The 24,261-nt window shown below is 37.3% G+C and overlaps 1 protein-coding gene across 4 annotated transcripts; it reads right to left on the bottom strand.

The window, feature by feature from the left end:
- Window positions 1–1,281: 1,281 nt before the first annotated feature.
- LOC142344237 (uncharacterized) lies at window positions 1,282–24,231 on the bottom strand. Of its 4 annotated transcripts, none has more exons than XM_075395791.1 (4): window positions 24,156–24,231; window positions 15,465–16,469; window positions 8,800–8,943; window positions 1,282–1,602 (listed from the first exon to the last, which is right to left on the bottom strand). In XM_075395791.1, the coding sequence occupies exons 2-4, from the start codon at window positions 16,454–16,456 to the stop codon at window positions 1,416–1,418; spliced, it is 1,323 nt and encodes a 440-aa protein (XP_075251906.1). In that variant the 5' UTR covers window positions 16,457–16,469; window positions 24,156–24,231; the 3' UTR covers window positions 1,282–1,415. The 4 variants fall into 4 exon arrangements, with proteins under 4 accessions (XP_075251906.1, XP_075251903.1, XP_075251907.1 ...); XM_075395788.1 differs by lacking the exon at window positions 24,156–24,231 and adding an exon at window positions 20,613–20,737; XM_075395792.1 differs by lacking the exon at window positions 24,156–24,231 and adding an exon at window positions 20,613–20,737 and having other exon boundaries at window positions 8,800–8,937.
- Window positions 24,232–24,261: the final 30 nt, after the last annotated feature.

Genomic DNA, 24,261 nt, shown 5'->3' with positions numbered 1-24,261 from the left:
GTACCATCTTGAAGATTCTTATTTGTTTTTGCCTAATTTCAACAAACAAATTATCGTAGAAAATTTTTCACTAAGTTCCAATTGATATCAATGTCGAGCGAACTTTTTACCAAAAAGCGAACTTTTTATCGAAAATAGGTGAAAGCTAATTAAAATATTTGAATACTGTACTTCAGTGAAGTATAGTATTCAAATATTTTAAGTAGCTTTCGCCTATTTTCAATAAAAAGTTCGCTTTGCCTAACAGCTAAAAAAATTAAGTTTGTATATTTTTCTCTTAGTTCAACTGACCGACAACATAATATTGTATAGGATTTCTGCAATCTTTTCAACTTTTTCAAATAAGTTCATCTTCTGTTTTTCAAATTTTCATTAAACTACAACATAATCAACATAGAGCCTTGTTTTGGGCAATCACGTACAGTTTTAATTGGGTTATATCAAGTGATACTTCTTTCAAGTCTAACAGTCAGCCACTAAAAACCTCCCTTCATACCATAAGTATAAATCTCCAAAACAGTTTCTGTGAAGCGCATACTTGAAGACTAACGAGCTGAAAGACTCTAAGAGCACTTAATGGCCGCTGGGCGCTACCTGTTTATCCCGTTTTTGAGGTCGAAAAGTCAAATGGGTCAGACGAAAAATTGGTCAAGCGAAAAATTGCATAAAAAGACCGACAGGACTAATATAATTGCTACAAACTTCGTTTGAGAATAATTAATGAAATTCTTAACCTAAACAAAATAAAAACGAGATTAACTAATCTACTTGAGCATGAAAATATCATAAGTAAATGGAATTTTTCACATTATCAGTCCCTAATTTCAACAAACAAATTGTTGTATAAAATTTTCCACCAGGTTCCAATTGATATCAATGTAAGCTTTATGGTTCACAAAAAACAAGGCAGTAAATTAAGTAATTTTTAGATCTATAACCGTAACAAGCCATGCTAGTTCTATGACGCACAAAAGCACAGAAAAATACTTTCGCATTATACATTCACATTGTGTCGTTCTAACGTATTGGTACAATTTGTTTCGTTGTTTCAAGTAAATACTGTCAATAAAAGTAAACCAATTATTTTATTTTTTCATTGCAGCGACTCAACAGTAATAACGCAGTTTTCTCAATTGATTATTTTTTGAATACATTAACTTTTTGAATAGAATTATTGATCTCTACTGCATACATATGGCAATCAGTAATCACGTTGAACTAACCCCAAATTATGGACTTCATACCAAAATTTGATAGGTCGCATTTTGCTCGAAAACACTGCAGTAAGAAATTTATTATCACCAAGCAACCATCAAAATAAAATGTGCTTAAAGTATATTCACTTCGTTAAGTCTAAAACATATTACTATATGATCAATATTAATGATATTTCAATAATTAGTTTCAGTTTATTTTCAAACATCAGTTTGTTCGATTTGCATAAGAATGTCGTTTAGTTTGTGTGTCACTCGTTCTTGTCTCATTTTGAGATGTCTCAGATTTGCTCCAACATCAGCACACGTGTTCGAACCAAATTTCAGAGCTCTGATAGCCAATTTGGTCTTCGCTTTTAACTCCTCGTTTTCAATCTTCTCTGTGTAACTAAAACAATAACAGAAAAACAACATTCAAATCTACCCAGGCTGAGGTCCCAGACGGAAAGTTGATATGTCCAGGCCCAGATGAACGCACGACGAGAAGCCGTGCGATCAAATTTACTTAGTCTGGAAACACCTAAAAACGCACGAAAGTCTGGACATTAAAGGAAGAAAGGTCTGATGAACGCACGGAAGTCTGGTGAACGCACAAAAGTCTGTACATAGGCACTTCCTGTCTAGGACGGTCTGGACATACCAATTTCCGTCAGGGACCTCAACCTGGGTAATTTTAACTTTGAGTTTACAGATTTCGCAAGAAAAAATTAGTGACCGGAAAAATTGTGCAGATTTATCTGTAGGATGTTTTGATAAATTGTACAAGGATCTTAGCTTCCAAACTTGTGGCTATGAGCTTAATATTTTTATCTGTTAACATTCGCCGCAAACAAATCGAGTAATGTAATGAATAATGTTAAAAATGAAGATGCTTTATCGTTTTATCCCATTTTCATTATCAAAACGAATGAGAAAACGCAGCAAAAAATTTCATCAAGAACAGCTGCCGACAAAAAAGTGCTTAAAATTTACTTTTAGTGTTTTCTAATAGATGTTACTATATATGATAATAGTTGATAATTATTCAAAATTTAGTTTCAGTTTGTTTCCAAATATCAGTCTGTTCGTGTTGTATAAGAATTCAATTTCATTTGTGTGTCACCCGTTCTTGCTTCATAAGCAATTTTTACGATTTAATCCTACGTCAACAAACATGTACCAAATGATAGAGCTTGAACTGCCAATTTTGTCTTTGGTTCCATTTAGTCTTTGCGGTGTAATTAAAAAAATACAAGAAAAAATTATTCAGCTTTCAATTTTTACAAGTTAAATTTACAAGTTAAATCCAAAAAAATTTTGTGATGATTTGCCATTTTAAAAACTATGACAAATCTGTGCATAAATAAGATTGGTCGGAGATATGAGGCAAAAAAAACATCCACGAGTGCCGATTTCCTCGATTAAAACAACTGCATCAAACAACCTTTACGCCCTCATATTCTCCACTTTAAGAACATCATTTTAAAAAAAAACCCTATACAAAGGTAGCCTGAGTAGAAAATTATGTTACGTAGATAAAATAAATTAAATTTCAACTGGCTGGAAATTTTTTCTGGACATTAACGAAGCCGCTTTTGACTCCTTTAGCCAAAATTGATTTAAAATTCGATGAGAAAAAACATGCCTTAGAAAAACACACGCCGTTCCTAGTCATCTCGAGTCAGTGACTTTGATGTCACGTGTTTTTGAGAAAAGAGAGTCTGTTAATCTGATAACATTTTTCCAGCTTCATCCAAACTTTTATCCATAGTTTGCTTGGTTTAAAGAAACTGTAATGTAGTGTCATTTATAGTAAATGTTTTCAAATCTGCTAGCAAAATCTTAATGTGACTACTTTACAAAAAAAGTACAATGATCGATGCAACAAAAATAAAAGAATAAACACTGAAAATCCTATGAAACCCGCCTGAAATCACTAGTTGTTTAAAATGAAACGGATTCAAGTTCATAGAAAAATAGATGAAATATAACAATTCTTAGATAAAAGCGACAAATAAAATTTCGAGAGCTATCAAGAATGCAATAAAATGAAGTTGCACGGCAAACATCAAATTTGGCCCCAATTTCATATTTTAATGAATTTTTCACAACACAAAAATGTCAGAATTGTTGAAAAACTGGCTTTAAAAAACCTTATACAAACGCACTCTGAGTAGAAAATTTTATTGTATAGATCAAAAAAATAAAAATCAACTGACCAGAAGTCTTTTCCAGACTTTAATGAAGTCGCTTTTGATTTCTTTGGCCATATTTGATTTAAAGCCGGTAAAAATGTTAAAACTTATTTTCATTTAGAGCTAATTTTTTTTTCAAAACTTTTCGAAATTAGCTTGCATATTCAGTTTTAGAAGAGAAATCACTGCTGAAAATAGAGCTCAGTCTGATGCCAAAACTCCTAACAGAAAATCTGCGTTCTGATGAAATCTAAAAATCTATTTCAATTGAAGAGCTCTAATTTAACAAAAACTTTTTGGTCTCAAAAGGAAACAAGAAAGTCAAAGAATTCAAGCAAAAAAACAGAAAGTTTCAAATAGGTAGTTCCAAACTCTTAAATCAATTCAGTTCGTAAAGATTTATAACGAGATCAGTCTGCTTGCGATCAGAATGCATATGCAAGCCAAATTTTAGCCATCGAGCTGCAGAAATGTAGCAACTCTTGCTGAAAAGAAAATTACGTTTTAATATCAAGCGTTTAATATCTCTAAACAATGCGAAAATTGGATAAGAAAAGAATAAAATGCCTTAGAAAAATACACGCCGTTCCTAGTAATCTGGAATCAGTGACTTTGATGTGACGTGTTTTTGAGAAAAGAAACTCTGGTAATCTGGTAACCAGCTTTCACATTTTTTTATCCAGTTTTTGCTTGGTTTACAGAAACTGTAATATCAAGACCTATCAAGAATGCAATATGTTGAATTTGCACGGCAAACATCAAATATGGCCCCAATTTCATATTTTAATGAAATTTTCACAAAACAAAGAAAGTCAAAATTGTTGGAAAACTGGTTACATGCTATCAATAGATGTCCATCGATAAAAACCGCCGTAAACAGATTTACTGACATATCAACAAACAGAATATCGAACACGTAGATTGTGATTTTCAATACTTTTTTTAAAAAAAACTAATTGTGTGATGACCAAACTTTCCTTTGACAAGCGAAAAATTCAACAGGCTAGAGCTATGTGCCATAAAAGTGCATGTTTCACTGTTTAACAGAAAACTGTTTCGCATTTCAAATGTGATCCATTTGAAGATGATTTAATGTTAAATTTTTTGAAATACTTTTCAAGAAGTTCCTTTTTATGCTCCGTTAGTAGTAGATTCGTAGAATTGGTAGCCAATTTTATCTCAAATTTACTTAAAACAAAGTGGGAACGAACACAATCTATTTTTTTTAGATTTAAAAGAAAAATTCAACGCTTAAATTTTGTCATTTAAAGTAGCTAACGGTGGCTTTTAAACTTTTCACCAGACAAAAAACACTCCCATGTTTTTGTCCTTTTTTCCACACAGTTGCACAGCCAAATACAGACACAAGCACACAACCACACACATGATTCGCTCACGCACAACAACTATTATCACACACACGTATGCACATACATATGCACTCGTATGCACACACATCAAATTGGAAGTTACCTTTATGAGTGCAAGCTGACAACTGCATACAACTCAATCCTTGTTTTCTTAAAAGGCAAAGAAAGCTAAAAACTTGAAATTTTAAAAAATTACTTGACATGGCTATTCAGTTTTTCAAGGTTTCTTTTTACATCCTTTTTATGATCTAGGTGGCTCGGTAATGTGCGTTCGCACATAATGTTCCGGCCCAGCTCATCCACATTCTTGACTTAATTGGCTACCAAATGATAAAGTGATAGAAAACTTTCAAAATCATACATAACGTTAAACAAACCACTAATGGAATAAAACAATGCCTCTTTAGAGGGCCGATGAAACTTGCTGATAATACTACTAGAAAAGACAATAATAGAAATCAAATGAACATTAATTACGACCAAAAGTCGATGTCTTTTTAAAAAAACAAGCAAGATCAAACTTGCATCTGATAAGACCTAAACAAAACAAACCATCCTATATTTCATTAGAAAATATATTGGAACAGTCCTCATGGCGACTGGGTAACAGGTCGACAAAGAAGAGCAAATAGGAGCGAAGTTCAAATAAACGTTTCGATTTTTAAAGCAATTAATTAACAAATAATTTCAAAGCAAATAAAATCATTATATATCAACCGAAATTTCTAAAATGTTCGTTTATATCTCTATAGGAAGCAATTGAGACCTATCATTATCCCAAAAAGGACAAAGAAAGCAAAACACAAAAATTGCACGAAAAAGCAGTAAAACCGTTAAAACCTTTAGTCGGTCACAAAGAATTTCAAATTATTCGGCTGCGCAATTTTTTTAAAGCCAAGGGGACCTATCAATTTGGTCAAAATTTAAAAAGAAAACATCAATCCTATAAAATGAACAAATATGTAAAAGTCAAGAATATTTTATGAATTCCCGTTTTAACAAAGCAAAAAAATGGTTGTAACTAAAACCGTTGTTAAATTTAAAAAATAGCTCACCGGATGCAATTGGAACCTGTCTTTACAGACACTAAACTGAAAATTGACCCAAAAGTGGTTCAAAAATGGCGACGTTGAAAAACCCAAACATGTTTTTTAAAACAAATTCTTTCAAAAGCAACAGCAGACATAAGATTCCAACTAATAGAAATGGTGTAACTTGCAGCACCTCAGGAGGCCAATTGTGAACGTTAATAATCCGAATGAGTTCAATGATCTGAACATTTTGATAAAAAAACAAAATGAACCTATAAAAGATTTAAATATAACTTAAAACCAATTTTTTTTTAAAAATTACCTAATATCGAAACAAAAAAAACCATTAGTTAAACACAAAAACTGTCACAAACAATAATTTTAAATTGACAGGAGATTTGACATCTTTTTACTGATACTACGTCAGGAGTTGAGGGAACTAGGATGAAGTATTGGCAAAGTTTACAGACAATTTCTTAAAGCAAATATATTCAAAGTCATAAGAGACATTAGATAACAACTGAAAGCACTGTGTAGGCTCACTAGCAGCTCTTAAAGAATCAAAATGGATCTTTGAATGGCAAGACTATACCATTGCTCTACAAGAAGTATAACAACTAGAAGCAAAACATAAGAAACCCATAAAATTTTACGAAAACATTTGCTCAAAACCTCAAAAACCATGCGCTTAAAAATTAAATAATAATATATTCGTTTCGCCTCCTTTTTTGTAAAAATTATATGTCAATAACTGAGCCCTGGTTTGAACTTCTTAACGATTACTAACTACAAATGACAGAATACTCTTAAAAAAGCCGAGCCCAAATTAAACCAAATTTTTTTTACTGTAAGGATCCATGGTGAGATCAAAATCAACCTTGATCCTTGATGTTGCTGGCTGCGCAGCTAAATAAGAAGGTAATTGTTCAATAGGTTACAAAATACATCAGTTTTTAAGCGAAATTTTTTTAGTATATTAAAAACAAATAATGCATTTTGTATAATTATCTTTGCAAGATCTTTGCAAGAGTTTATGTTTGCAAAAACTATCAAAATCATTATTCCAGAAACTCTTAAAGCCAGCAAGAGTAAAACTAGCTTTTTTAGCCTACGGAAGAGAAGAGATATGCGCAGTTTTTATTTGTCTATGTCCAGTAGGTTCAAAGAAAAAGGGCTAAAAACATATTTTCTCCCTATTCTGAAGAAAAAATTCTGAATTTTTGAACAATTTAGCACAAAATGTTGCCAAAAACTTAAATCGAACAATTCAGCAGTCCTCTCTATCTTTGATGATTACATCAATAACACTACCGTTAACTATTTGAACTAATTTCAGCAAAACTGGCGAAAATTTGGTCAAAAAATCCGGAAGATGTGAATAAGAACAAATGAATTCCGTCTACGATTTACAAAACATAAAATCTCGATAACTCCCTTTAAAACATGTAATTTTTTTTGAAACAAATATTATTTAAATCCGTGTTCTACGCTGGAGGGGCTTTCTAATGATACCACTCACAACTCTCGACGATTATTATATCGATCGGCCATATTTGACTCAACAGAAAAACCTATTTGAGTATATAGTTCCTCCCCCGCTATAGTGGTTCGGAACAAATATATCTAAATTCCAATCAGCCACAGATGTCGTATCTAAATAATTTAGCCTTGCACAAGTTGCCACCCCCGAAAAATTGGGTCGAAACAAAAATTGTGACAATTCAGAGAACAAAGCCTATTTGGTATGAGATTATCAATGCGTTTTTAATTAAACGAATGCCTCAGGCTGGATTAAACTCCTGCTTGCAAAAACACACTCTAATCATATACACTATGGTACCAAAAATGCTATGTACATGAGCAAATATTTTTTTAGAAAACACCACAAGCATGAAATAGATCATTTGAAATTGTTTATCATTGTTTTACGATTAATTACAATTTTATCTTTCTCAACGTCAGGTTAACGGTGGTATGTATATTGTTCATTCAAATGGCAGAATCATTTTGCTTTAAATTTAATTTTCCCAAAGACTGATTGTAGCAGTTTTTTCTGTTTCAAATTTGCTCATAAAATTACAATCCATCAAAATAACCTGCTTGCTTGTTGAGTTTCTTTGGACATCTGAACAACTTCAGTTTACTGATTGATTGAACCCCTAAATGTAAGTGATCGCTTGTCTAAACTCAGTTTTTTTCAGAGTGGAAATTTCGAAACGTAACAGTTAATAGCAAGAGATCAAAGCAGTTTAACCATTTTTCTGTGGAAGTGCATAAAACTAAAATAAAATCTCTTCAAAAGTTCAAAAGGTCACGCCTTTTTCGCGCGTTAGCCCAAATCAAAATTCCTGAGCAAAACTATTTCTTAAAGGACACAAATTGTGCTGTGCGTTGATTTTGGTAACATTGTGTATAGCAATGACATATATATCAGGCACTGCATGTCAGGCCTGATCTCATAAAATATCTTCAAACATTTTTGCCTGTTTGTCTTTTTGCTGTCAAATTTTTCAAGGTGCATTTGAAACAATAGTAACTCTATAGTTACTAACGTTCTTTTGTAAACGAATACCTGGACCCTATAGTGTCAAAATAAAACAGTACTCATTCTTAGTAAAAAAAAAATTCATAGTACTCATCGCAGTAAAAAAACTCAGTACTGAATCATAATATCCTAGGACTTTCTTGGTTCCAAGTCTGATCAGTGTATGCTAGTATTCATTTTTAGAATAATTTTGACCTCCATATTCGATTTTTTCTCCTTTTCAATCTTCAAACAAAAACCATCAAAAATTTCGGAAGAAATTGGTTCTGACTTACAGTTAAGCAAATAGATGAAGGAGTAGATGAAGGAACCACATATCTAGAAAAAGGTTTCATATCTTGTATGATCAATTAGTGTCCGTACACAATTTAGACCAACTTCTAAGTTCACATATTTGGATTATAATCCTCTACTAACTATTAAATTACTATTTGTTCTTCCCGTGTATGTATGGACAGTACTAACCTGACGTTTAAATCTACAGTTCCGTCTTCACTCTCGTGGCCACTGACGTCTTCATTGGCAGAAGTTACAACACTCTGTGACGTCATATCAATGGAGGAAGCTCTATTCAGTCCACCCACTCCGTGTTCGAATACAAAACTGGACCTCAAGAAATACACAAATGACTAAGATAGGAAATAAGATGCAATGGAAAAATATGTCAGAACTGTGGTGAATGTGTTGATTTTACATAACTGAGTGTTGAGCTATGGGTTTTCGCAAGCGGAATAAAAAGCGTTTTTAACTAAGTAAAAAAAACAATTTTTCAAAATGAGAGAATAACCAGAATGATATTTTACAGAAGAATTTAGAGATTTGCAGGAGAGATCTGATTATTAGATCAAGATGGTGATTTGATTTTGGGGATGAAAAAAGGCTCAAAAATCAGCTGTATATATACCCATCATCAGTGCGAGAAATTCAAAACACAAAACTAATCTTAGCTAATTAATCTCACTCTAAAATTAGTTATCTAGATTCACCAATTTGAACCGAATATCGATTCTAAGCACCATTTCTTGACGATTCATTTATATAAAGTCTCTGATCAAAATCAATTTGCTTTTTGTCTTTCTAATCTGGTATGTTAAACTTTCTTTCTTTTTCTCATTAAGTTTAAGACTATAGTTTGACCGATATTCTAACACCCCCACTCAGGCTTGAGCTGATTGCGTAAAGGCTGTTCCCATCAAAACTGTTCTGAATGTTTCCACCTTTGATACGGGTAAAGATCTCGTGAAGATGTCGGCTGCCATTTTGCCAGTAGGAACGTGATTAATTGAAATAGTCCCATCTTGCGTCTTGTCCCGATTGAAGTGAAATTTTGTCTCAATGTGTTTGCTCCTCTTGTGCATGACTGGGTTTTGGCATAACTTAATACAACTCTGGTTGTCCTCTCCAATTGCTATTGGATGTTTTTGTTGGATACCGAAATCCTCCAGAAATTGTTTCAGATACAATGCTTCTTGAACCGCTGCTGCCATGTCTTGATATTCTGCTTCTGATGAAGAAAGAGCAACTGTGGCCTGCTTATTGACACCCCAGCTGAGTGCTGCGCAACGTCCACTGAGCTTGAACTAGTAGCCCGTCGTTGATTTTCTGTCGTTACGTCATCAGACCAGTCTGCATCACTTTCCCCCACTAAATCATAACTAGCTTCTTTTGTGTAAATAAATTTTAAACCTTTGAACCTTCAAGATATCGCAGAAGTCTTTTTCCGCACATCCAGTGTTGATTGGTAGGTGCATTCATGTGTCTGGACAGAATGTTGACTGTAAACATGATGTCCGTCCTCGTCTGTTTGGCCAGATACAGAAGTGATCCAACCAAGTTTCCGTAGATCCTCTGGTCCGCTTCTTCGTTTCCGTTCTGTGCTGTCTGAAATTTTAAATTCAAATCAGCTGGAGTTCTTGAGGGTTTGCATTGATCCATTTGAAACCGCTCAAGCATTGTTTCTATGTAGCGTTCTTGGCCGACTGTGAATTTGCCCTCTTCTCGTCGGATTCTTAGACCCAGAAACCAGTGTAATCTCCCTCTGTCTTCTATGTGAAATGTTGTTTCGAGTGCCTTTTTGACATCGGAGATCACTGCCATGCTTCCTGATGTCACTATGATGTCATCAACTCAGACCATGATGAAGGCGTGACCCTCAGTCTCTGCTTTTGCGAACAAGCAATGATCATTCCTGCTTCTGATGAACCCCTGTCTCAGTAGGAAGTTTGCCAATTCCTTATACCAGTTGTTATCTGCCTGTTTAAAACCATAAATTGATTTATACAGTCGGCATACTAACTTCTCCCCATCTGATCCTTGTTTTATAAACTCCTGTGGCTGTTCCATATTTTCTTCTTCCTCTAATGGTGAGTGAAGGAAAGCTGTCTTGACATGCTGGTGCATCACATGGCCCTGCTTCGTTGATAATTGATGTAGAATCCTGAATGTCTCTGGCCTACAGGTAGGCGCAAAAGTCTCAAAGTAGTCCAGTCCTTCCACCTGTTTGAAACCTTACGCCACATGGCGTGCTTTTTATTTGTCCACTTGACCACTGGGTTCAATTTCACTTTGTAGACCCATTTGCCCGGTATGTCTGTGGGTGGTCTCTCTAGGTTCAAAGTCTCGTTGTCTTGGAGTGCCTTGCCCTCGTCCTTCATTGCCTGGTGCCACTGGTCCCAATCGTCATCTTGCTTGGTTCTGTAGACTGTTTTGGGTTCCACATAGTCACCCTCAGTCACAGCAAGATGGGTCTTGACTTCTCCAAAAAATTGCGGAACATTCCTTGCTCGTGTTCCTTGTCTGGGCTCTGCCCTGTCGGCTTGCTCCAGTGCCTCTTCAAGAAAGCCAACTGCCTGTGAGATTCCTTCGTTTCACTGTCTTCCAGTGACTCCGAGTCTCTGAGACTCCCTCTTGTTGCAGTAGATTCTTCATCCAGTGCTGTTTCCTCAACATCTGAGGCATCTCGTCTCAGTGTCGTTTCTTGAGTGTTCACGCTCTCTGCGTAATGCCACTCTTCCTTTATTGCAGTAGATGTGCCCTGCTCCTCTTTGTTGTCATCGTCTTGATGACCATCATCTGGTGCCAGATCCCCAGTTGCTGTGACCCCTCATCTAGTAGGTTGGGCGTCTCTGTATTGTCAGGGATTGAGCCCACTTCGGACTCCTTGATGATCACATCTCGAACTGCCATAACCTTGCGTGTGTTGGGTACGTAAAACAGGTATCCGTTGTCTCCTTCGGTGTAACCCACAAACTTTCCTTCTGGTGCCTTGGGTTCAAGTTTCCTGACATCTCTGTCCCGCTTCCTCACGAAGAAAGTGCAACCAAAAAAAGGTAGTTTACTAATTGAAAGCTTAGGTTTTATACATCGCATCAGCTCTGCTGGGCATTTTTCTTCTCCTCGTCTCACAGTCAAGTTCCTGATCCTTGTTGCATGGAGAATTGCTGCTCCCCGCATCATCTTGGGAAGATCCGCGTCAATTAGCAAGCATCTTGCCATCTCCAGCAGTGTCCTTTTGCACCTCTCAGCTAACCCATTCTGATGTGGCCTCTGTGGTATGGTCTTCTCCTGTAGAATGCCTGCACCTAAACAGTACATATTTAACTGCTTCGAGAGAAACTCCTTCGCATTGTCTTGTCTCAGTTTTTTGCGCGTCACCACACTGAGAACAAAATTCTTCAGGCTGGCGAGTGCTTCACTTTTTGCTTTAAGCAAGTCCACAAACACAAACTTTGTGTACTGGTCTGCAAACACAATGCAGAACCGGAACCCTGACAGTGGCTCTACTATGAAAGGTTCCATCAGGTCTGTGAACACCCTTTCTAGCTTCTCTTCTGCTTGGGTCTCTGCCACTCTTGGTACTGGAGTCTTTGTCATCTTGGCAATGCGCACACATTGCATACATCATCAAGTTCCCCCACTGTCTGCGGTCCATTCCTGATCACATCCGCTTGATTCAAATGACCCAATCGTCTGTGCCACTTCATTGCACTGTCAAGTTTCACGCTGTTGGAACTAATCTTGAATTCTAGAACGCTGCAGGGTAAGTAAAACAAATTATTTTCCTGTGTTGGTTTTACCCAAGTTCCTTTCTGGAGTTTCATGCAGCTATTTCCTTTCTCGAATATGAAGCTATGTCCCCACTCCGTGCATTTTGAGACTGATAATAGGTTGGAACAATAGTCTGGCACACACAAAACATTTCTGAGTTCGCATTGGAATTCCCCTTTATTTGAGGGTATGCTGATCCTCACACAGCCTCTGCCCATCACTCTTGCAGCCTCTCCGTTCGGATTTCTGACCACTGATTGAATAGGCACAAAGACCAGGAACGCATCGATGTTCTTCACTATGTGATCTCTACAACCACTGTCCACCAGCATGCCTGCTCTCTTCCACTTGGTAAGAGCTGCCCAGTATTGCCACTGACTCATGTTTGCCTCCATCTCTTTGTCCGACCTTTCTCAAAACAGTTGCTGCATTGTGCTGTCTCCTTCCTCATGCAGTCCTTGGCAAAGTGTCCGGGGATCCCACACACAAAGCAATTTCCTTTTTTGGGTCCCCTCATGAAATCATGCTTCACTGCCAGTGCCAATGAACCACTTTGTCCCTTGTGCCTCAGTGGTGTGCTCTCATGGAAGTTCTGCAGCCTTTTCCTCAACTCTGTGAAGTTCGTTGCCGGGTTAAAGCTTTCCTGTATAACAAAACTTTCATACCTCAAAGGCAGACCATTAAGGACCAAGGCGTTGACGAGGGTCTCTGAGACTGCTTCCCCGGCTTTTTGTAGCCTTGTGAGCAACTCCTATCCTCTGAGGAAGAAGCTATCCAAATCCTCATTATCCTCGAGCTGCAGTCGAGCTAGCTGTGCCACCAAAGTCACCACTGTCGGAGTCTCCACAATCTGAAATCTCTCTTGCAAAAGTTTCCAAGCCTTTGCTCCCTTTCTGATGCCGTCATCTCCCACACAGTCATGTCCATCAACATGAGGGTTGTTGCATCTAGAGTCAGTGCCAGATGACACCACACATTCTTCCGTTTCTCCTTGATGTCTGCAACGTCCTTCTCATATGCATCCTTCAGCACCTTGTGGTTCTTCTTTTCATCATTGCTCGCCCCATTGGCTAATGGTGCTAGCTCATTGGGTTGCTCCTCCGTCCCAAGTAGTGATTTGTAGAGTCCCTTCGTCTGCATCATTGCCACAAATCTTGTGCTCCAGATTGGAAAGTCCTGAGACTTTCCTGTGTAGGTCAGCAGCTTCACTGTCTGTTGATCCATCGTAGTTTGAGCAGGCGAAACAGTTGTGAAAAGAAAAGGTACTAAGCAGAAAAGGATTATGACTGTCAACAACAAATTAGTTTTGTTTTAGAATTTAGCTTTACGACTTAGAAAATTGCTGGGCCCATAACCTGTTGGGCTCTGGGTTTTCGCAAGCGGAATAAAAAACATTTTTAACTAAGTAGAAAAATTAATTTCTCAAATTGAGAGAATAACAAGAATGATATTTTACAGTAGAATTTAGAGATTTACAGGAGAGATCAGATTATTAGATCAAGATGATGATTTGATTTTTAGGGACGAAAAAAGGCTCAAAAATCGGCTGTATATATACCTATCATCACTGCGAGAAAGTCAAAATACAAAACTAATCTTAGCACCATGATTTACAGTGGGGTCGCTAGTGTTACCCAATATGGTTTGCTTCTGCAGATTTCCTAGAAATCAGTCGCAGGGGATACCATAGATGGTATGCATTTACACTTTTCTAGGAATTCGTTCACATTTCCGGTGGTATCATAATCATTCAATACATGCTGGGAAGATTTTACATCAATCAATCTCACTCTAATATTAGTTATCTAGATTCACCAATTTGAACCGAATGTTGATTCTAAGCACCATTTCTTGACGATTCATTTATATAAAGTCTCTGATCAAAATCAATTTGCTTTTGTCTTTCTAATCTGGTATGTTAAACTTTCTTTCTAATTCTCACTATGTTTAAGACTACAGTTTGATCGATATTCTAACACTGATTGTTTATTTTAGCGTTAATTTTACATGAAAATTTTGCTTGATTTCACGGGCCGAGGATTTCCCAAAAATAATAGGGAAAAGAGTGTTAAAATTAAAAAATTACACCCCTATTTCTCCGATTAATTAAGCGTGGAAGCGTGTAATTATTAAGGCCTAATTTTGAAAGTACAAGTGGAAGGAGGTAGTATGGATTGAACTGAAACTCAGGCTAAGAAAATAGATGAAAAAGGCTGCAAAAATATTTCTCCTTACTTTGTACAGAACAGCTCGCTATTCTTTGTTAGTCTTTGTTTTCATATGAAGGAGAAATCGCAGAAAACTGATAGATTTAATATTTGCTAAAAAATCTGAAATAATCAATGAACTAAAGAAATAAGTAGATACCAACATTTTTCAGATCGAGACAAAATTTTTCGCGGGGACTCAGAAACTTTTAGACAGTCTTGTTCAGTTAAATTCAAGCAATATATGTAAGTTTTAATAGTTATCACTCATTAATGTTCTCTACTTAAATATGAAGCAGAAATTCCTCAAAGTTGAGTCTAATTTAACTATTAAATGCGCAGCTGAAACTAAACGGAAGACTATGCTCAATTACTATTTTGGACCCCACAATTGTGACGACATCTTTCACTAAGTCGGAGGGAAAAAATTAAAATCGAGATTTATTTATCGAGATCGTGGATTTGATTTCCTTTCCTCGCCTGAGTGACAGGAGTTTCAAAACTGCAGTTGGAAAACTGCCGAAACGTTTTTAGAGCGTAAAAAAGACTACGAGAGAATATCTTTTAATTTTTAAGCCGAGAAAATCAATGACTCATTAACTGAGCCGGAGTCTTCTCATGACTCGGAGCATTACTTTGCAAAACGTAAACGTACTTCGTACAACTTAAGACACGCTGACAAAACAGCAAAAAATACTGTTTCGCATTTTCAATGTTTTTTAAGTTTCCGATTGTTTTTCGAATGCGGCTTAGAAGTAGTGTTCTTTAAGAACACTACCTCCTCATACCACTTCACCAGGTCATGTGTGGGGTGGGGGATGGGGGTGAATTTTTAATGGGGTATAACGGGAGGGGGATTCTAGGACAAGAGTCTACCGATGATATCTGTTGACACATTTGGTAATGTCCCAAACATCATCATCATCGTCATCTTCATGTCGCAACATTCCCTCATCTGTCGTCAGTTTCTGCTCGCCAACTTTCTCTGCTTCTGCCCAAGAGCGCTGTAATGGAAGCAGCTTACTCAATTGCGGAGTTGCCATTCCCGAAAACGATTCCCGAGTGAGCATTCCGATTCCTGAGTCATCGAAACCGAGGGTTAAATTGGGTTCGGACACTTCTGTCAAACTGCTAATGCTGTTGCATGTTTTATCGTTGTCCTCCGTTATATAATTAAGAGCAGTTTTGACATGTTCGCTCTCTATATCTTGTTCGCCCTCTTGCGATGGATTTGTAACATTGGTCCGTATCATAGTTTGTTCCATTTCCTCTCTGGGTGGTCTCGCCGTTTGCATCCGGGAGGTCGCTGCATCTTCGATTTTATTGCTTGCGTTTGTTTTAGCGATTAGTGGCTCGATATTTTTGCGATGTGTTCTCGGCGATTTTGGAGTTTTAACTCTCTTTCGACATTTCTCACTTTTCGCGTGTTCCGTTTTAGAACTCAATTTGTCACTATTTTGTACCGAATTTTCGTTAGTAAAACCGTTGAAGTAATTGAACAACCATTTTTCTTCAATATTCGTCAATTGTTTGAAAATTGCAGCCACATTTATTGAGTTAAACTTTGTCGTACTAATGCATCGTTGATAACATTTAGAAATAATAACTAAACAAAGACAGCTAATAGCACTAATACCGAATAATTTACTAATTAAAATAAATCGTTGCTCTTTTACAAGCTTGACTTTGTCCTGAAATATGTATTCATGAAATGCGAGATTTTGTCGTTGAACAGCGCCCAAATAAGCTGACAGAAGAGCTAATCCAAAGGCGCATGTTATTGGTAAGATCGGGAGATAGCAGCCCAAATCACGACATATGACAATATTGTTGATTTTCAATCTTTGGGGCATGATGAGGGCGGCCATCTCGGGTGAAAACCTAAAAAATTGGCAAGAGGTTGGGATCTATTCCCCCCCCCCCACCTCCCAGTCTTTCTTATGCCCCCTTGGAGATCTATTCTGTTTCTGCAATATAATATTTGTTATAAAGCACGTTACTATGTAAAAAAATAGCGCGTGCACCTCCCGGGTTGCTCATCATACACAATTCTTAGTAGTCATACTAGGTCATATATGATTCCTAGTATTCATACAAAGTCATATGATTTGTATGATTTCTTAGTAGTCATACAAGGATCATATATGATTTCGTAGAAATCATACAGGGATCATACAAAAAAATTCAAAGCCTAAAACTGTAAACCTTTCATTTTCTTTTGATGTTGAAAAAATTTTCCGGAAATCATACAAGGTCATATATGACACATAAAACTTTGATTGGTTCCACAAGTTCCCGTACAATGTAGTCAGAGGACAAAATAAATTATTATATCGCATTCGCATTCCACATTTGATTCTTTGTGTGGGCGAAAAAAAATAACTTTCCAACTTAAATATATTCAGAAAACGAATTTGAGGTTATCTGCAAAAAGTGTTGCAAACATTTTTTTATAAATGAGCATTTATAGGTATAAACTGGCTTCAGAGAAATTCAGAAATTTATTTATGTTTTTGGTCTTATTCTTTAATTGCGTGCTCATCTTTGCAAATGATATTGTACGTTTGGGTCTTTTGGCGGATCACAAAGTGATGCCGGGGAATCACATAAGTGAGTCCCTGCCAAATGAAATTTTTAAAAGACAAATGGTTTTAAAATTTATGAAAAATAGATGTATGATTCTTGGTATTCATACTAGGATCATATATGATTTCCTAGTAGTCATATATGATTTCTTAGTTGTCATACAAGAATGGTACTAGGCAATACGTTATGATTTGTATGATACCATATCTGATCCTTGTATGACTACTAAGAAGTGGTGACCTGGGCTTGGGGGCGTAAAAGATTTATGCTTACTAAGCTGGGGGGAGGAAGGGGGGACAGAATAGATCCAAATAAGGCATGTGCGTCTGGTGGTGCAAATAATATGCAATTACTAATTCGGGGGCGGGGCACAAACGGAAAAAAATCAAGATCTCAGGGGGTGCATAACGTACTGGGGGCAACAATGATAAAGATCCAAATCTTTTCCTTTTGTGCTCAACCAGTACATTATACATTCCCTAATTACAGAGAACGTGTCCTTACAAAGTAATTCAATGTGTAGAAATATGGAAAAGATCTCCAATTTCAAATGAGAAGCACGTTTCGTTTTACTATTTCAGTGCTTTCGGATCTGGCACTGTATAAAGGCTGGTAGCGGTGAAAAATTTTTTTCACCGCATTCTGCTAGTAGCGCTGACAAATTTTTTTCACCGCTCAAGCGTTGACAAAAAATTTTACCGCTGAAAAGCATTGATTGCAAATCTTACACTTTACTCAAATTCACCGCAAATCTTGCTTCTTTCAGCAATTTTTAGCGGTGACACCTCGACCCAGGATTCGTTGTAATTTAATCCAAGTATAAAAAATCGAGTATTAATGTATTTTGCCTAACGCTCAGAGAATACCAGTATTTATTCAGAACTATTTCAGAGACGTTTTGATTTTCAGTACTGATTCAGAACAATTTTGGAATAGTTTCTGCATCGATTCTGAAACCTTTCTGAATCAGAGCAAAATTCAATATCAAAGTTTTCTGAATTTCCTCTGAACCAGAGGAAAATTCAGAATGCGCTTCTGAACTACCTCTGAATCAGAATGAAAATCAGAAATAAATCAGAATCTTAAAGAGAGACACAAATAAAGTTTTCATCAAGCGTTTCAATTAGTTTTTGGAACAAAACGCCGAGAAAAAATGAAAAACATCTGTGCTGCTATAATCTGGTATTATAAAACAATTTGATATTGCCTCTTTGTATAGTTATTAGACCTTTGACAATTTTGGTTTTATACACGTTTATTACAGAACATTGGGATCTTTTCCGTTTTTGCCCCCCGTACGTTATGCGCCCCCTAATTACAACGCACGTGCCATTTCATAGCAATTTATTATGTAAAATATGGCACGTGCGTCGGGGAGTGCTAGTACTATGCACCCACTAAGCTGGGGGGTTACAAGCGGAAAAGATCCGATTTCCTGTAAATTGTACAATTGATAAAATGTACAAATGATCAAAGCTAACGGCACTAATGTTCCAACAGCAGACGCCATGTTTGAGTAAATTCAATTGCCCTTTTTTATCATTTTTGCTTTTCCTTGTCGCATGATATCCTCTCTAATCTCTCTGAAAATCCTCTTCTATATTTAGTGGTTTTTCAACTTCAAAAATCATTGTTTATCGCTTTTTTATTGTCATTCGCTTTTTGGATTGTGATTTTCGTCAAAACTTGGTTGATTAAAGGAACTTGAAGAATAATCTTTTGAACAAAAAAATTTTGGATCTTTTTCGTTTATGCCCCCAGCTTAGTGGGTGCATATTATTTGCACCACCCGATGCTTGTTCCATATTCCATATCCATATTCCATAATGACACTGGCTCTGTAACTGGCGGGTGCATAACGTACTGGAGCACAAACGGAAAAGATCCCTCAATTGATTTGAAACGGACCTTCCATTTTCCTTTAATAAGTAAAATATTTTGGTTTGCACCACCAACCTTTGTCACAACATCCCATATAAAAAAATAGCACGTGCGCCTGGGGGCCTAAAAGATATAAGCCCACTAAGTGGGGGGACAAAACAATAGATCCAATTTTGGTATGATTGCTGAAGAGTTGAAACCCGGGAACATGAAGAGATTGTAACAATTTTTGTGAAGTGATCTAATTAGGAGTCAAAATCTTTGAATTGGTCTGATATAAGTTCAAATATTGCGAGAATCATTGTTTTATCAGAAGGCAGAGTCTGCAGAAACTCAGGCAGGGCAAAAAAATTCAGTCATTTTACCGATCTATTTCTTTCCTTTTAAGTTCACGGGTCTTTCCCATTATAGCCCCCCCCCCTATGAAAATATAGCCCCCCATTATGGTATATTTACCATAATTGGGGGGCTATAGGTTATCTGACCACTAAGCTGGGGGGGGGGGGGCTATAATGGGAAAGACCCAAGTTCACTGAAAAAATTAAATTGAAATAAAAATTAGCATCTCCGACAAAAACTAAATTACCATTTAAATCATGACAAAAAGTGGTTAGACGTTGTTCAATTTCTTTAAATTTTCTGCACAACTATAACTCACTTGTCGCATTCAAGGTTCTTGAAACAAGCGCTTGCAAGTTTTAGGACGCCGAAAATCTGTTGCGCAAAAAATGAGATGCTAGAAACTCTCGCCAAAAATCCGAGATGCCACAAATCTGATGCAAAACATGTGGTAACGAAAATGATTCCAAAAATAAAAACAACTTTTCAACAATTTTAACATTGTTTGTACCACTTTTGAGATATATTGTTTGGTATCATTGCCGTTTGTTCTCCCAAGCTTAGTGAGTATTATTTACACCAGCAGGAAGGAGCAGTTGCCTTTTTTACATAACGGTTTACTATGTAATGTCACGTCCCCATTTTAGCACAAAGATTAATGGTCAAGTTACCCATAGCCCCCCCCCCTTGTAATTTGGCACAGTTTTTTGGGGACTGAAGAGGGAGGGAGACCCATCTTAAATAGGGTTATACAAGGTATAGCCCCATGGTAAACATAGACTTATGGGGGTTAAAATCTTGCGGGGGGATCTATTCTGCTTCCCCTCCACGTGTTTTTATGACCCCCAGTTACAAATTATATGTTGTTACATAGCACGTTACTATGTAAGAAAATAGCACGTGCTCCTGGGGATCATAAAACATTTATGCTCACTAAGCTGGGGGGGCCGAAACAGAATAGATCCGGGGGGGGGGGGGTTAATGCGGGATCTTTTCCGTTTGTGCCCCCCAGTTTAGTGGTCGCATGTTGTTTGCAACCCCCCCTCCCACGATCGTGCCATATTTTAACATAATGATTTACTATTTAATGGCACGTACTCTGTAACTGGGCACGCAAAATGTATTGGGGGGGCACAAACGGAAGAAATACCTAATGCGGTAGGGATTTCGTCTTGATAGGTAACACAACATAAAGATATTTTGTCAAAAAAGACTCACCTTCGTTATCTTATTTCAAAAAAGTACTCATGTCTTCTATAGTGATCACCTTCTTAAGAAATAAATGCTACTGAAAACATAATTTCCACGTGCTCAACTATAGACAAAATACGGGTCCCTTTGGCAACACAGTGTTTTTTATCCAAAAAAATGTAGTTCTTTTGCTCGTTATAACGTAAAATGTAGCAATTGAAATTAGGGGAGAGGCGTTAAGTTTTATGACCTTTTGCTTGTGGGAGGGAGCAGAATAGATAAGATGATAATTAGATTGAAAATCCGGATCTTTTCCAAAATTGCCCCCTCGTTGAGCGCCCCCCTGTTATATAGCACTTTCAATTACATAGTAAATTTTAAAAGACGCACGTGCAACTTTTAGAATGTCAGATCTTAACAGTGCCAGATTTTAGAATGCAGATTTTTCTTTATACAGTGCCAGATCCTAAAGAACTGAAACATGTAAAAATGTGCTTTTCACTCGAAACTGGAGATCTTTTCCATATTTCTGCATTTTGAATTGCTTTGTAATGATACGTTCTCTGTAATTGGGGAAGATATAATGTACTGGGTGAGCACAAAAGAAAAAGATTTGCATCTTTTGCATTTGTGCCCCCAGTACGTTATGCACCCCCTGAGATTTCGATTTTTCCGCTCGTGCTCCTCAGTTTAGTGGGTGCATATTATTTGAACCCCCCCACCAACAATTTCGCTCGCCATATTTTAGCATAATGATTTACTATTTAATGGCACGTACTCTGTAACTGGGGGGCGCATAACGTATTGGGGGACACAAACTGAAAAAAACCCTAATAAAAAATCCCTAATTAATGCTCCCGGAAACATAATTTCCGCGTGCTCAACTATAGACAAAATACGGGTCCGTTTGGCAACATAGTATTTTTTATCCAAAAAATATGTTGTTATTTTGCTCGTTATAATGTAAAAATGTGGCACTTGAATTTAGGGGTGAGGCGTTAACTTTTATGACTTTTTGCTTGTGGGAGGGGGGAAATAAAAAGATAATTAGATTGAAAATCCGCATCTTTTCTAATATTGCCTTCTCGTTGAGCGCCCCCTGTTATATAGCACTTTCCATTACATAGTAAATTTTGATAGACGCACGTGCAAGTTTAAGAATGTCAAATCTTAACAGTGCCAGATTTTAGAATGCGGATTTTTCGGATCTTTTCCGTTTGTGCCCCCCCAGTACGTTATGCGCCCCCCAGTTACAGAGCACGTGCCATTACATAGTAAATTACTATGTAAAAATATTGCACGTGCGTCTGGGGGGTGCAAATAATATGCGCCCACTAAGCTGGGGGGGCACAAACGGAAAAGATCCGATTTTTCTTTATACAGTGCCAGATCCTAAAGAACTGAAACATGTAAAAATGTGCTTTTCATTCGAAATTGGAGATCCTTTCCATATTTCTGCATTTTGATTTAATTTGTGATGACACATTCTCTGTAATTGGGGAAGGTATAATGTACTGGGTGAGCACAAAAGGAAAAGAATCGGATCCTTTGAATTTGTGCCCCCAGTACGTTATGCACCCCCAGAGATCTTGATTTTTTCCGTTTGTGCCCCCCAGTTTAGTGGGTGCATATTGGGAGAAGTGTTTGATCAGGGGTCTCAGTCTGGAAAAAAAACTCAGGCAGGGCAAAAAAAATATTCAATTTTACCAATCTATTTGCTTGCTTTAAATTTTTCTCAAATTACTGAAATAAAATCAAAATTAGCATCTGAGATTAAAACTAAATTACCATTTAATTAATGACAAAACTGGATGAACGTTGTTGTTCAAAGTATTCAAAACTTTTTGACGACTATAGCTCACTTGCCGCATTCAGTGCTCTAGAAACAGGCACTTGCAGGGCTTAGGACGCCGAAAATCTCTTGAGCAAAAATTTGAGATCCCAGAAACTCTTGCAAAAAATTCGAGATGCCAAAAATCTGATGCCAAACCTCTGGTAACGCAAATGATTCCAATAAGAAAAACAGAATCTGGATCTTTTCCGTTTGTGCCCCCCCCCCCAATACGTTATGCTCCCCCCAGTTACAGAGCAGGTGCCATTACATTTGGAATCATTATGTTATAATATGGCACAAGCGTGTGGGAGTTGCAAATAATATGCAAGTACGAAGCGGGGGGCACAAACGGAAAAAATCTGCCATTTTTCACATAATGATTCACTATGCGATGGAACGTCCCCAGTTTAGCTCCACTCCCCCCCCCCCTCCGCTTAATGGTCAAATTACCTATGCCCCCCGTCGTAATTTTATCACAATTTTGTAGGGGGACTCTAGAGGGAAAGGGGTCTTTCCCATTATAGGCCCCCGAGCTTAGTGGTCAGATAACCTATAGCCCCCCCCATCATGGTAAGTATACCATAATTGGGGGTGATATATTTTCGTGGGGGTGGGGGGAGGGGCTATAATGGGAAACACCCGAGGGGAAGGCCAAATTTCAAAACTTATTTGGGGTTCTATAACGCATAGCCTCCTCTCGTATACAATAAATTCAGATGAAAACATAATTCCCACATGCTCAAATATAGACAAAATACGGATCTACTTTTTTTCGGCAATCAAGTAAGATATTTTCCTTTTGTTCCCCCAGCTTAGTGGGAGCATATTATTTGCACCCCCCCCCCCCCCCCCGACGCACGTGCCATATTTTAACATAATGATTTACCATGCAATGGCACGTGCTCTGAAACGGGGGGGAGTGTATAACGTAGTGGGGGTACAAACGGAAAAGATCCCAGTATTTTTTTATGACACCAGCTTTCGAATATCGTGTTGTTATAATGTTGTCGTTATAATGTAAAAATGTAGCACATGCACCAAAAGGTTCTGAGCCTTCTTTGCTTGTGAGGGGGCAGCAGAAGAGATCCAATGATAAAGTGATCGAAGATCGGATCTTTTCCGATATTGCCCCCAGTTGAGCACCACCCCCCCCCCCCCTATAAAAGCACTTTCCGTTTCATAGTAAATCATCACGTCAAAATAGCACACGTGCTCTCGAGAGTTGCAATTAATATGCACCCAAGTGGGGGCACAAATTGTCAGTTTGAAAAAATTCTCGTGAAACCAGAAAAAAAATTATTCGAGGTTGGGATATTTTAGTTTTTCCCAGTGAATCTAACCCTTATTTTATAACCCCGACTGCAAATGAAGCAGTGCCATTATATTCGAAGCCCCCCAGCTTAGGGGGTGCATATCATCTGCACCCCCAAGCGCAAGAAGCCATATTTTGACATAATGAATTACTATGTATTGGCAGATGCTGTAACTGGGGTGGATAACGTACTGGGGGTACGTTAGGAAAAAATTCTCGAAATTAAAATGTATTAATATAGCTCATTCGCCTATTATAGCCCCCCCCCCCCTAAAAAATAAATTTGGTAAATTTTTTTCGGATCTAAACTGTTTCAACCCCCCCAATGTTTATAACGCCCCCAATTGCAGTTTTGGTGTTGTTACATATGTTACTATGTGAAAAGTAGCACGTGCGGTTCTGGGTGTAAAATTTATATACTCACTAAGCTGGGGAACCGAAATATAATCAATTCCTTATCTCTTCAGCTCTTTAGTTATAAAGAATTTTAATTACCATTCCTATTATTGGACTATGCAAACCGTTAGCAG

This window comes from Convolutriloba macropyga, chromosome 8 (assembly GCF_964194025.1).
Source record: "Convolutriloba macropyga chromosome 8, txConMacr16.3, whole genome shotgun sequence".
Taxonomy (NCBI): domain Eukaryota; kingdom Metazoa; phylum Xenacoelomorpha; order Acoela; family Convolutidae; genus Convolutriloba; species Convolutriloba macropyga.
This window is presented reverse-complemented; position numbering and strand designations above follow the sequence as displayed.